This window comes from Eubalaena glacialis, chromosome 10 (assembly GCF_028564815.1).
Source record: "Eubalaena glacialis isolate mEubGla1 chromosome 10, mEubGla1.1.hap2.+ XY, whole genome shotgun sequence".
In the NCBI taxonomy this organism is placed as follows: domain Eukaryota; kingdom Metazoa; phylum Chordata; class Mammalia; order Artiodactyla; family Balaenidae; genus Eubalaena; species Eubalaena glacialis.
Genome location: NC_083725.1, coordinates 85,388,684 through 85,403,385, shown reverse-complemented (window position 1 = coordinate 85,403,385; position 14,702 = coordinate 85,388,684). Strand labels below are relative to the sequence as shown.

At 47.4% G+C, this 14,702-nt stretch overlaps 1 protein-coding gene across 3 annotated transcripts in view; it reads right to left on the bottom strand.

The window, feature by feature from the left end:
• Positions 1–1,923, bottom strand: part of NELL1 (neural EGFL like 1) — an 863,771-nt gene extending 861,848 nt beyond the window's left edge. For all 3 annotated transcript variants that reach the window (XM_061203146.1, XM_061203147.1, XM_061203148.1), the window contains exon 1: positions 1,816–1,923. In XM_061203146.1, the coding sequence (XP_061059129.1) occupies positions 1,816–1,870 (55 nt within the window). In that variant the 5' untranslated portion in view covers positions 1,871–1,923. The remainder of the gene's footprint in view (positions 1–1,815) is intronic.
• Positions 1,924–14,702: the final 12,779 nt, after the last annotated feature.

The following is a 14,702-nucleotide window of genomic DNA, read 5'->3' as shown; positions in this document are numbered from 1 at the left end:
CTCTTCGCTGAATGAATGGATACAGGAGTAAATCTTCCCTACAAGAGCATGTTTACAAGTTTTAAAGGGGCTTGATGTGGGGAAGGGGAAAAGACAGTGTCGTTAAAGATCTCCAAAAGCAACGCGCCCTGGAGACACAGTCCACTTCTGGGGGAAGCACTTTTTGCCGGCTTTTCAAAAGAGTAATGAGAACAAAGGACGTAAGTATATTTGGTAATGATGTGCACTTGAGACGTGAAATGCCCGATGCGCTGCCCACTCCCCCACCTACTTTCTCTCTCTTTGGTTCCTCTGTAAGATGCCCACCAGCACCAAATTCTCTGCACGCAGGGCTGCTATCCCAGGCTCTGCACTAGCCTCGCCTGCCCTGATCTTCCAGGGGCGCGTTTTTTCCAGTGTGTTCTCGGTTTTAAAAGACTAACCCATCTAGATGGGCCGGAACTCAAGAAGCACCTATTCTAGGCTGGACCGAGTCTTGGCATCTCGGCAGCCTGGGGAGCTCGGATGGAGATAGGAAAGGGATGGGGATTCCTTTTGTCCGCGGAGAAGTCCACACCCGCCGCTCTGTCATTAAGCAAAGGAAAAGCTGCTTCCCGCTCAGTCCTGGGGAAAATGGAAAGGGCCAGCGGAGGGAACTTTTGAGCGGACCGAGGCCGGGCATCCCTCCCCAGCCCTCTACAGATAAACCCTGCATGGGAAGGAGGCTATGCCTCTAGAGAAGGGAAATGAGAGTGATAAAAGAGAAAAAGAGAAAAGCAGAGGGAATGACTACACACCGATTCTGGGGTGCAAAGTCGGCCGCGCGTGGCGAGGATGGCTAGCATAGGGATGAAACCTCGCGACGCCCCACCCCACCTTGCGGGGGAGGGTCCTATTTTTGCCAGTTTCCTCCTCCACCCCACCCCACCCCCACCTTCCCAAATCTACTACTAGTCTCCTGGAGAAGGCGGCTGAGAGAGGGTCTCCAAACCCCAGGGGACATGGGGGCTGGGGGCGAGTAGACGCTGAAGGAAGGAGGCGCGCTTAGAGTCCTCACAACTGCGTCTCTGGAGGCAGAGAGAAGTGGGGACTTCAGAAAATTACGCCAATTATCCTTGCCTCCCCTTCACAACCCGCAACGTGCAGTTATAGCACGGGAAAACTAGTGCGGAGCTTGAGAGAATCTCCCCGGGACTGCTCCCACAGTTCCAATTCCCCCCAGTTTGTCCTGCCCTCTGGGGGGTGGGGAGATAGGGGTGGCAAGAGAGACTACTCCTGGAGTTCCCCTGGGGAAGAGTCAGGAGGGGACGAGGAAAGAGATCGCGGAATCCCAGGAACGCCCGCAGCCCTCACCCCGCGCCGCGCCCTCCCGGCCCTCGCAGCGCCCGCCGGCCGGAAGCGCTCCCTCTGCGGGTGCGCCTCCCGCCGCTGCCCCTTCCCCGCCCGGCGGGGCGCAGGGAGAGCGGTTTCCACGGCGCCTGTCAAGTTCACGAGTGTGGGGCTCGCGGGCCCGCCCTACTGTGGGTTTCCACCCGGAAGCCGGTTACTAGCAGCAGGAGGGCGCGCCCGAATGGCCGCGCCCCTCACTCCTGTGTGCGCCAGGCCGTGTCCTCCGGCAAGGGGGCACTCCTCGGGGGAATCTTCCAGCCTGTGAGTCCCACTTTTCACCCTTTCACCTGGACCGGGGCAGAGAGATTCGAGGGACCCATCCACGCCCTTCCCCGGACCAGCGCGGAGCTCAGCTCCAGCTCTCCTCACGCCTAGGTGGGCGCTGGGCACAGCGGCGCGGCTCCCCCCCTATCCCTGGATCCCTCCGACAGCCCCAGCCGTGCTCACCTGTCCTGGCGGTGCACACACAAAACCACACAATTAAGATCACATCCTTCGGCATCGCTCCCAAGGGTCCCCGCCGAACCGGGCTCGCGGAAGCCAGGAGGAAACAAATGCGCCTCGACCCCGAGGCGCGCCGGGCTCGCAGCCGCCAAACTTGCTAGCGGGCGGCGGGGGAGGTGTCTCGGCAGCGCCGGGTGCTGCGCTCGGGGATCGCGCCCAGGAAGGCGGCCCCGGCCGCTCCGCCCCCTGCCCGTCCCCCACAGCGGGCGGCGGCACCCTGCTCGGGCCCCGGCCCCCGCTGCGGCTGCGCTCTCCTCGGAGCTGGAGCGGGAGCGCGGGGCTCGGCCACTCCGGCAGGTTGCGCTCGGCGCTGGGAGCGGCTTCCCCTCCGGTGCGAAGACCTGGGCGGCCGGCGCAGCAGCCGCTACCACTCGGAGCACCGGAGCTGGAGTCCCAGGACCCGCGGGCAAAAGGGAGGAGCTGGAGGCGGAAGCACCCCTTCGGCTTCACACTCTCCAGCCCAGACGAGCCGGCCTCGCCACCGCCGCTGTCTCTGCCTCGGTGCCGCGCTGGAGGCTGCAGAAGTTGCCCCAGTTCATCTTGGTCGAGACTAAGAACCGCGGAGCCCCCGCGGGTGGGTTTTCTTCCCGGGGGAATCCCGACCCAGGTGGCGCCAAAGAGCGCGCCCAGCCCCTCCCCGGAAAACAATTACTCGGGATTTGCTTAGGCAACTGGTTGGCGAGGGGCGAGTAGGGCCCTGAGGGGAATGATGGCCGAGTCGCGGCTCGCCACCTGCACCTTCTGTCTCCTCTCCCCGGTGGGTCCCTCTGACTGGGTACACGCTTTGGAGGTTCAGGGAGAGGGCGCTGAGGCAGGGGGCCCAGAAAAAGGGTCGCTGAGCCCGAGCGAGCCACGACGGGGTTTGGGGGTCTACTTGCAAGCCTTCCGGTTCCGCAGGTCAGATGCTGCCACTTAGGGGAAATTCCTAACCTTTTTTTTTTTTTTTTTTCCTTGAGTGACTTTCTTGATGGTTTTGTCGAAAGCCATCATAGTCACTTTTAGGCCTTTCCCGCAGTCCCTCTGGGACCCTCCCGAACACCATTCCCGGGAGAGAAAAGCTGGGCTTTGTTTTAGGAGTGTGGGAAAGAAGACAAGTCCTCCTCCTTCTATGTGACCCCCTTCTGGAACCGAGCGTTCCCTAGAGATAGCTCTCAGGTTTGTCGCACTTCCATCCAGGAATGTTATTTATAACTAGGATGCAGAGTGTGAAATCAGACATGACAGAACCTTTGATTTGTACCAAATGAGCCCCACGTGATTTAAAACTCCTCAGCTTGCTCGCACTGGTCCCCTCTCCGAGTCCACCCCACACCTCTGATACTGGCAACAGGGATCCCAGAGAAGGAAAGGGAAACTTCTCTGAACACAACCCTCCCTCATTTCCCAGGAAACAATTCCAACGTTCCAGAATCCTCTTCACTAGTAAGGATCTGCCCTTCTCACCTCTCGTGCCCCCCTCACTCCCCGTACTCCTGACCCCTACATCGCTATGATCCCAGGACCCGACACTGAAGGTCACCAAACTAGCAACACAGTTTATTAAGAGAAGGTTTTATCTGCATACTCTTCTGATCTCTGCCCTATTTTTCTGGATATTTCTGTATGCAAACCACTGTCCCACTCGGCCCTTTGCATTGTGGTCCCTTAGCAGATGAAAAAGGAAATGAACAAGAGATAAATTCCAGCTCCTAACAGCTGAGGTAGAAGAAGGGAAGCCAACAAAGAAGTGTACTGCCACTCCAAAGTTAAGTTGAAAGATTAAGAGGTAAACCGATGTCAAGGCTGAACTGATTCTCCATCTCTTCTGGGATTCAACTCCAGCCCAGAGGGGATCTGTCTGCCTTGACTCTCTCTGTGTGTTTTCATTACAGAGTCAGGACTTTTCCCTTCTACTTGGAGCATGTTACATTTAAAGCTAACATTAAAATCACACATCTTTCAGAAAACTGGATTCCCCAAGCTTAGTTGGGCCTAATGAGCGAGAACGCCCCTACGCCATGTTGTGTTGTGAGACGCATGCCCCCTGTCTCTCCACGGATTTTAAATACAGCTCAGCAGGAGCAGCCCTTCGTGGCTTTGAACTGTTGTTTTAAAGGCCCTTTTATTGATCTCAGAAATCCTAGAAGTCACAGTGACCCCAACAAAGGGAAAAGGTAGTCTGAGTCAGACCTTTAGAGCTTTCTCTCTCTTAAAGCTTCTGTGTAATTAGTTGGTCCTGTGGGACGGAGCTTTTAGCATGTTCCATTAAAAAATAAAGCAAGGCATATGTTCTGTCAAAGCTTTGCAGCATCACATCCATTAGCAGTAACAAGTGTTAATCTTAACAAGGTCATAAATCTTCCTAGATAACTAAGTACTTCAATCTCCTATAAATGCATTTCTTGAGTAGGGATTTGGAATGTGTAGCCTAAGGTAACCTTTACAGAATTCGTCTATCAAATTTCTGTGGTGTCAATTAAGGGACCACGTGGCTGTGATGTTGGGCTATTGCAATGGGATCCATGCTCAGTGAAAGCAGTGATGAGGCTTGGTTTACCCAATACCATATCCCAGGTCCACCCTGCCCTTCTGAATGGCCTCCCTCCATGGTCTCTCCAGGAACCAGAGGCTTCCTTTGATCATCCCTCTGCCTCTTCTTCCTGACCCCTAAATATTGGGGAGACTCAGGGCTCAGTCCCCAGTCCTCTTCTCTTCCAGCCACACTTACTCCTATGTGTTGTCATCCAGCCTCCTGGCTTTAACTACTATCTACACATGGATAATTCTCACATGTGTATCTCCAGTCCCCACGTCTCCTTTGAACCCCAGGCTTACATACCCAACCACCTATCAGGTGCCTTAATTGTAATATGGACACATCATCAAAATTAAAAATATTTGTGCTTCAAAGGACATCATGGCAGGTGAAAAGACAACCCACAGAATGGGAAACAAATTTTCAAGCCCTATATCTGATTGAAACGTGTATTTATTAAAAATTATTATAACTCAATAGTAAAAGACAAATAACCCAATTTTGAAATGGGCAAAGGATCTGAATAGACATTTCTCCAAAGAAGATATACAATCAGCCAGTAAACACATGAAAAGATGCTCAGCATCATTAGCCAGCTGGGAAATGCAGATCAAAACCACAATGAGATATCACTTCACACCCACTAGGATGGCTAAAATCACAAAGCCAGATAATAAATGTTGACAAGGAAGTGGAGAAATTAGAACCTTCAGATACTGCTGGTCGGCAAGAATGTAAAATTGTTCTTCAAACAGTTAAACATAAAGTTACCATGTGATCCAGAAATTCTACCCCTGGGTACATACACAGGAACTGAAAACATATGGCCACACACTAAGTTGTACACAAATGTTCATAACAGCATTATTCATAATAGCCAAAAAGTAGAAACAGCCCAAATGGCCATCAGCTGATGAGTGGATAAGTAAAATGCAGTATATTTATATAACGGAATATTAATCAGCAATAAAGAGAAATGAAGTAGTGATACATGCTACAATAGGGATGAATCTTGAAAATATTATGCTAAGTGAAAGAAGCCAGTCACAAAGAACCACATGTCATATTATTCCATTTATATAAAATGTCCAGAATAGGCAAATCTATAGAGACAGAAAGTAGATTCTTGGTTGCCTAAGGCAGGGGGAAGGGGAAGGAAGGATTAGCAGGTGCCAGCTAAGGAATGCAGGGTTTATTTGGGGGGTAATGAAAATGTCCTAAAATTGATTGTGGTGATGGACGCAAAACTCTCGCAGATATTCACAATAATCTAAAAGCCATTGACCTGTACACTTTAAATGGGTGAGTTGTATAATATGTGAATTGTATATCAATAAACCTGTTTCTAAAAAACTTCGTTAATGATCATGGAAAAAATTGTAATATGGCCAAATGAGGACTTTTGATTCCACCCCCTGCCCCAAACTCCCTTCCTGCTGCCTTCTAAGGAGATGGCACCAGCCTTCATCAGGTGTTCCAACCAATGACATGGGGTCATCCTTGACTTGCTTTCCCTTAGACCTAAAGAAAAATCCCAAATCAACTACTTCTCACCACCCTTCACTACTCCCACCTTCCTCCAATCCATGACTACCCCTTCCCTCGGCTACTGCCCTAGACTCTCAATCATTCTCTCAGCCTCCACTCTTGCCCCTGACAATTCAGCCATCCCCCAGCAGGCATAGTCTGCTTTTTAAAACATGTATCAGATCACGTTCCCTTGCTCAAAAATTCCCTGCATTTTTCCGTCATATCTTGAAGAAATCCAAACATGTTACAAGGTCTCTGCCCACCTTCCCAGCTCTCTCTCCCTCTCCCTTTCATTCACTCCAGAATCTTGCTATTCCTCAAACATTCCAAGTTCACACCCTCCTCATGGTCTTTGTATGTGCTGCTTCCTCTGCCTGGAACATTCTTTCCATAAATCTTTGTGTGGTTCACTTTTTACCTGACTTAAAACTCTGCTCAAATGTCAACTCCTCGGGGAGACCTGCCTAAAGAAGCTTCTCACTTCAAGCCCATGGCTCTCTGTCTCCTAACCCTGCTTTATATTTTTATAGTGCTTATTACTATCTGAAATATCAATTGATTTGTTGACATTTATTCTGTCTCCCCCCAGAGAATGCCACAAGAGTAGGATTTTTGTCTTCCTTGTTCACCACCATATCTCTCTATCTAGAACAGTGCCTGGCACATTTTAGGAGCTCAATAAACGTTTGTTGAATGAATCAATGGATGTTCTCCCAGGAAGCAGCATAGAGAACTGACATTTCTCATTGACCATCGCCAAGGCAACAGTAAGACTGCCATGTCCCACTGGCCCTCAGAGCTGCTCCACTGCTGACTCTATGTAGGGCAGTGGATTCCACAGAGGAAAAATGAGGAAGACTCCTTCTAAGTATCCAAGGCTGAGAAACTCTCCATCTCATATACTGCCCTCCAGTCCCCCTCCATAAGTCACTCTCTTTTGTCCAAACAGCCTTCCAACTACCTTCATATTTATGGGTGCACAACACATTTCCTTGTAAAACTGGAGGGAATAGAGGATAGTGCTGTTATGGATAGGATTGTGTCCCCCCAAAAAGATATGTTGAAGTCCTAATTCCCAGTGCCTATGAATGTGACCTTATTTGGAAATTGAGTCTTTACAGATGTCATCAGGTGAAGATGAGGTCATTAGTGGGCCCTAATTCAATGTGACTGGTGTCCTTATAGGAAGAGGAAAATGCCATGTGAAGACAGAGACATAACAGATGTCAGCATGTGACAGGCAGACACTGAAGGGCTGCGAGCCAGAGAGTGCCTGGGGCCACCAGAAGCTGGAAGAGGCAGGGAAGGATCCTCCCGCTAGAGGCTTTGGAGAGAGCATGGACCTGCTAACACCTTGATTTCAGACTTCTAACCTCCAGAACCGTGAGAGACTAAATGTCTGTTGTTTTTAAGCCTTCCGGTTTACAGTGCTTTGTAGCAGCCTTAGAACACTAACACAAGTGTCAATTTGCTGGCAGAGCCCAGGGAAGTGCAAAAACTCCCAAGTTTCCTTCACAAACCCAGCAAGCCCCAGACTCTCTAGAACTATGCACGCCTGGACCTGGGTGGGTATTTTCATTTCCTGAAATGCAGGTGCAATCGTAAAGAGGGGTAGAATGAATATATTCACGCACATACCTCTGTTTCAATGTGAACATAAGAATTCTACACACAAAAAATGTGTTCTCTACTCCAATTACTACAATCAATTTCAATGATGTCCAGATTAGAGGACCCATATTTTGTGAAGATAACTATTGTCCTTCTGTCTTGCAGCTTCAAACACATTTTAGAACAAAGCTAGGTGTAAATCTGTAGGAAGAGGTAGAAAAATCTGTACATAGACATATAGATAAAGGCATCTCATAATTCTTTTGGATGAAACTCTCCTAATCCATAAAATCAATAATCTGAGTTTTGAGTTTCTGAGGATAAGAACCAAGGTGTACATATATCCAGGTTTTAAGTGTTACACAAGTACATGTTGTCCATTCCTATAACCAGGGGAGAGCAGAAATCCTATCCTCTAACAGGCCCTAGAAGCAGACCTTGCCCCAACACTAACCAGAATGATAATGGCTCCATTTATTAAGTGTAACTAGGCGTGGGTTACTGAGCCAAGTGCCTTCTATGGATTTATTCCTCAAAGCAACCCAATTAAGTAGGTGGGATTATTATACCCATTTTACAGATATGGAAACTGAGCCATTTGTCAAACGTGTGCCTGAGCAAAGCTTCAAACCCAGACAGTAGGACTGCAGAATCTGTGCTCTTAACAGTTGAGCTATACCGCTTCTCCTGGGCTAAAGCCTGTGGATTCAGTCTCCTTGTTGAGGTCTTGTGGGAGACTAATAATACATAGAAGCCCTATTTCCTGCATGAGTTCTGACCAACTGAGAAATAAAAGAGTTAGCAGGAGGCCAAACATGGTCTTTATGAATATAGAGACAGTGTTGGGAGAGCACAGCCTCGTGTGAAAGCCAGAATGGACTGGCCATCTGCCCTCCCTCCAGGCTGGACCTTGGCACGGCCGTCTGTTCCCACTGATCAGGGTGGAGCGACAAAGTGAAAGAGAGCTCATTGAGAAATGAGGACCAATGGCCATCCGCCTCCTCTATAAAAGTGGAGAGAGTAGGGAGTATAGTAAAGGGCCAGGAGGGTCTAAGGAAAATCCCTCACGTGTAAACCAAAAGGTTGGGGAAGAAATGATCCTCTTGATCAACTCTCAAACTTTCCTCCATAAAGGCTCCTTCTATCGTCCCGTGGCCCTGGGCTGCCCACAAAGTGCTCACCCAGCCTTCTTTTCCAGGGCTGAAGATGATCCTTCATTCCTGGTAGAAGGCCCATGTGCTCCACAGTGTTACCATCACTCTGCAGGAAAATTAGGAGGAAGGCATCCTTTTGTACTTACACTGAATTAGGGAAGATGGAGCGTCCCTCACTAAAGTACCACATCAATGAGCCGGCCTGTTGACCCAAAGCAATGAATATCTACTGGAGGAAATTCAGGCCGTGGGATGGTAGAGTGGGAGAGGTATTTTTGAGCAGGGATAGCCTGCTCTAGTTACTTTAGGCAACAACCTATCACATCAGTCCTTGAGACTGGCTCTGCCCATCTACAATACATAAAACAGAAATGGTCATTTCCAACGCTTTTAAGACTACTTTCCAGAGTCACAGGCCATGAAAATTCTCCTTGCCAACAAAGTAACGTTAAACTCTCCCACATCTCCCAGTGGTTCCCTGGGTGTCCTTCTAGTCATCCCAGTTCATTTTATTACCTATATCAGTAAGGGTTCTATCTGCCTTCATATAACAGGAAAAACTCCCAAGTACATAAGAGATGTCAGGCAAAAAGAATATTCTAGAGTTGAGTGAACCAGGTTTAATTTAGTGGCTCCACAGGGAGCCAGGCTCTTCCCAGATCTCCGCTCCATCATTCCTAGAATGTAGTTCTTGTCCTCATGGTTCAATATGGCTACTGGTACTCCAGCCATTATATCCACATTCCAGACAGCAAATATGGAAGAGAATGAGAAGGAGAAGGGTATGCCTAGGAGCCCCATGTATCACTTCCACTCAAACTTGGGCAGAACCTAGTCACATGGTCACTCCCTATGTATCTGTTAGCTACTGCAGCATAACAAACAACCACTAAATTTCAGTGGCATCCAACACTAAGCCTTTCCTCCCACACATCTGCAGGTTGGCGAGGATTCAGCTCATTCAGTCTCGTTCAGGCATGTCTGCTTCAGGCTACAGTGGCTGGGCTGACCCCACTTCTCACAGCAGCTCTGTGTGTCAGCTGAATGACTCTGTCCCACATGTCTTTCATCTTCCTTGGACCACTGGGCTAGCCAGGACATGTTCTTCTCATAGCACAAAGAGGACGTGGAAACAGGCCAGGTCCCCTAAGGTCTAGACTCAAAACTGGCACACTGTCACTTCTGCTTACATGCTACTAAAGTCAAGGGACAAGTACAATCCGTCCACGATGAGGACATAACCCGGGTGTGATTCGGATTGGGGTGAAAAAAGTAGAGCCAGTAGTCCATCTACCATACCTGGCTGCAAGGGAACTAGGGAACGTCATGTTTTGACTGGGTGACAACAAGCCTAGCTAAAGTCAGAAATGTTACTGAGGAAGGCAAGAACAGAAGTTCAGAGAAATTCAGTCTCTATGGCACTCCCTCACATTGTTCCAGCTTTGCAAAATACCAATACTGGTCTAGTTCAAGTTCATCATCATTCTTACCCTCACCCCAAGACACAGGGTGTATAAGAAGCACTCACCTGAAGGCAGGAAAAGAGAGGGACCGCACACCGAGATTGTCACAAGCCTATGCTTAGCAGTGCTCTCCACTTTCAAGCAGGCGGGGCAGAGTGATTTTTTTTTTATTATTATGGTCTCTTCTCAAAACCCACAGCCAAGAAAGATCAAATTCATACAACCTTGGAAGGTAGCACCCAAAGCTCTCTCTGTGCACCTCTCCCCAACACCAGCATGGGATGCAGATGGCATGCAGTCTAGATGCAAATGGTACAAATGAGTATCCCTCGTAAATAACCGCAGAATGCCTTAGCCTCCCCTTCCTGAGTGAGAGGAGAAAGCAGGAGGAACCGAGTAATGGGATAAGACCATCCAGGCTGTCCTGAGAATCCTGAGTCCCACCTCAAGGCCCCACCTGTCCCAGCACCACCCCTGGACTCTGAGAATTTGCCAAGAGTCTCCAGGACCATGCTCCAGCCTCTGTCCCTATTGGCTGGTGTCATCTCCATGCTGATTGCTCACATTTTTAAATATAACCCCTGATGGCCCCAGTCACATGAGTCAGAAAGGAGATTACCTGTAAACAGACCCCTATGTTCCTAGGTTTATGACCTGGTGTCTTGGTGTTCCTTCTAACATTTTGAAAAGGCTGGTTTCCTGCACAATCAAACCAGTGTTCTTGCCCCAGGTCTCTCCCCACTTCCACCCATCCTTGACACTGTGACCAGGTCAATATTCCGAATGCACAGATCTGACTATAACAGTAAATATCCAACATTTATCTGTGGTGTTAAATTTGCACATACAAATTTTAACTTAATGCTCATAGCAATTATGTGAGATGGGTATAAGTTTTCCAATCGTACCAGTAAGAAAACTGAGACTGCGCTAATAAGATACAGAGCTGGCACTTGAACTCAGGACAGTGCTTTGTCTCGGGCATCATGGATGCCTCTGCCAGGAAATATCTCTCCATGATTCAATAACCGTCCCCGGTAGCCTCTGAACTCTTCTTGTTGCCACTGAAGGCACCTGACGGTCAAGTCCTAAACTCCATTTTCAGCCTTGGTTCTCACTTCCACAAGCATATGTGATACTTTGCAATTTCGCCCACCACTCTTCCTTGAAAGAGTCCTATCCTCATACCATCACTCACTTGCTTTCCTCCACCTGGGAAGCTCATCCTAATACCTTCCTCATGGTCAAAACCCTCCTTATGTCCCTGTCTCCTGAAGTCCTGCCTAATCCTCTCAGCCAGAAGGAATTTCTTCCTCTGCATCCCCTCAGTATGTTCTTGTCCAAAATCCTGTGGCCACACTTGGTACTTGCCACCGTGTGTTATGGCAACACGTGTACCTGTCTTAAAGCCCCACTCGCTCTGAGTAACCTGGAGGGAGAGACCAAGTCTTACTCGTGTTTTTCCTACATGTTATAACACTGAGCTCTGTTCCTTGTACAGAGCCAGTACCCAGTATTTGCTCATTTGATTAAAAAATGCATTTATTATCTACTGTGTCACAAATTACTAGGTACTGGAACTAGATTAACATCTTAACATAATTAAGACATTGAGTAGAGTGTAAAAATAAATACATGAGTGAATGGATCAATAAATGATGAAAATGTGATTCTGTTTCAATGCCGATCCACACTATATTCCAGATGTTATTTTCTCCTCATCCTACAAGCAACAGGAGAAGTTTTCTGCAAAAGGGAATGGGGCTGGGTTCAATGACTTACAATATGAAAATTCTCATAAAATTACAGATTACACTAAAAGGCAAGAAAGGAGCGGCCCAAACCACACACAGTCTCAGTTTATGCAGTAGAATGTGTAACTCAGAGAAGTAAATCCACTTTTGTCAAGTTGAGAAAGGCACTGGAGGAGCTTTCTCCTGTAAAAGGCTCCTATGGTGAACCTTTCAGACAGCGACTACCCACCCTACTTGCATTGCCTTGTAAATCCAGTTCCCACAAAACAGACTGTCATAGAAGAATCTGTGTATCAGAGATGCTGGAATAAATGACCTTGGACTTCTATGCAGCTGTGAGATTCTGAATGTCTGGTTCCAGGAGAGACATCTGGGGAGACGGAGGAAGGAGGCATGAACAAAAGCAGAGAACAAAGGAGCAGGAGTGAGCGCCTTAGGAAAACAGCCACAAAGTCCAGGGGGAGGAATAGTTGCCAAACAAATGAAAACAAGATGAAAGATTGGACGCAGGAAGCCAGGGGAGGTATCAGAGCAAACACCATTAGCTCCTTCCAGACAGATCCTCGTACCCTCTTTAACAGCCCAGAGTAGATCAACCTGCTACAGATGTGTGGGCGCTAAGCTTCCCACATTTCATCATCATCCCCATTTAGGGAAAGACTGTTTAAAGGGGTACATACACATATATACACTACTATGTATAAACTAGATAACCAACAAGGACCCACTGTATAGCACAGGGAACTGAACTCAATATTTTCTAATAACCTATAAAGGAAAAGAATCTGAAAAAGAACATATATACACCTACACATTCGTATAACTGAATCACTTTGCTGTACACCTGAAACTAACACATCATTGTAAATCAACTGTACTTCAATAAAAAAAAATAATAATAATATAGGGCTATAAAAACACAACAGCGTATTTCCAAGTGAAATTCCATGGTGTCTGGGCTCTACTTTGAACTACACCAAAGAAATAAAGTTTCAGTTCAGAGTGGGGAGAGGGATACATGAAATAAACTTGGACATGAGTTGATAATTGTTGAAACTGAGTGATATGGACATGGGAGTTCATTATTCCACACTCTCCACTTTTATATATGCTTGAGAATTTTCCAGAAAAAGTTACAACACAACTGAGCAAATACATCACAGGAAGGAAATCAAGGATGACAAGCCAGCACCAAATTCTGATGCCATGGAGCGTTCTTCTTTCAAGATGAGGTCTTCACTGAGTTTGGTATTTGCGGCTCCGTCTGCCTGCTGAAGCACAGTATTATGGACAAGCCTGAGGGGGTGTGTGGAAGTCTCCTTACCACAGGAGGGACACCTATGCTCATGGCCTGGGGTTTGCAGCATCAGCTTCTGAGGGCATCTCTTCTCCCACCAACAGTGGTGCAGCTCATGCCCATAGCCTGCCCACGTGGCAGCTGAAGTTGGAGGTGGAATGCGAGTGTCTGTGTTTATTGGAGGACAGGGTCAAGCTTCCGGGTTAACATGATCAGACAGGAGCGCCCAGCTGCCAGTCTCTACACGTGACACCAGAGCTCAGGGCCCCTCTCTGGGCAGGGCATGTGCGGGCTCCACACACTTAAAAGGAGAGGAATGACATTTATTTATTTGCTTGTGTGTCGGTTTAATATGGATAGTCTTTCTGCTAAGCTCTGTGTTCCATGAGCTCTGTGACTGTTTTATTTTTTATTCCGTGTTGCCTGGGGTCTGACTCAGTGGAGGAGCAACGTAAATGTTTGCGGAACTGAAATAAAGTTGAATTGAAGACTGACAAAAATGGTCATTAAAACACACCCAAGGATTTAACTTGCCCAATCCTTCTGTTCAGATTCACTCAGATCCTCTCTCCCTCCCTCTCTCTCCTTCCCCAGGAGGGGTGATTAATAATTCAGCAAGGGCTTCCCTGGTGGCGCAGTGGTTGAGAATCTGCCTCCCAATGCAGGGGACACGGGTTCGAGCCCTGGTCTGGGAAGATCCCACATGCCGTGGAGCAACTGGGCCCGTGAGCCACAATTACTGAGCCTGCACGTCTGGAGCCTGTGCTCCGCAACAAGAGAGGCCACGACAGTGAGACGCCCGCGCACCGCGATGAAGAGTGGCCCCCGCTTGCCGCAACTAGAGAAAGCCCTCGCACAGAAACGAAGACCCAACACAGCCAAAAATAAATAATAAATAAATAAATAAAATAATTCAGCAAACAATAGTGTATTCCGATGGCTAAGAATATAACAATTTAATTGATATTTGTTTCTGCAGCAGTGCAATATCTCATTTTCCCAAGAAGGCAGTTTTCCATTTCTGTTCCAGGTTTCTCCCAACAAAACAGATCAATCCTGGGAATACCTGAAGGCCATTTGTTAAGAAAGAAAGAATGTGGGTAACGGGTTTGAAATAGACACAATTCTGTAATCATCAGGTTAAACACTGACATTTATTTAGGGTTTTGTGAACTCATACATTATTAGGATAAATTCTAATTTATATCAGTATATAATAGGCAAATATATAATACCATAAATTGCATTTGTACACATAAATACAAAATTTGAGGTAGGGCCTCAAGAATAATGACTTCTTAAATGAATAATGCACAGTATATAATATGTACTCTATAAGATATATATATGACGCATCATTTATAATGTAATATATTTTCTTCAAGTACAGTTAATGAAAAAATATAAGGACCTGATTAGGGAACATATCTTTATTCATAGGCGACAGGACCATGTAAGATGCCTGCATTTAGGACATTAGCCAAGTACACAATTTAAGAATAAACC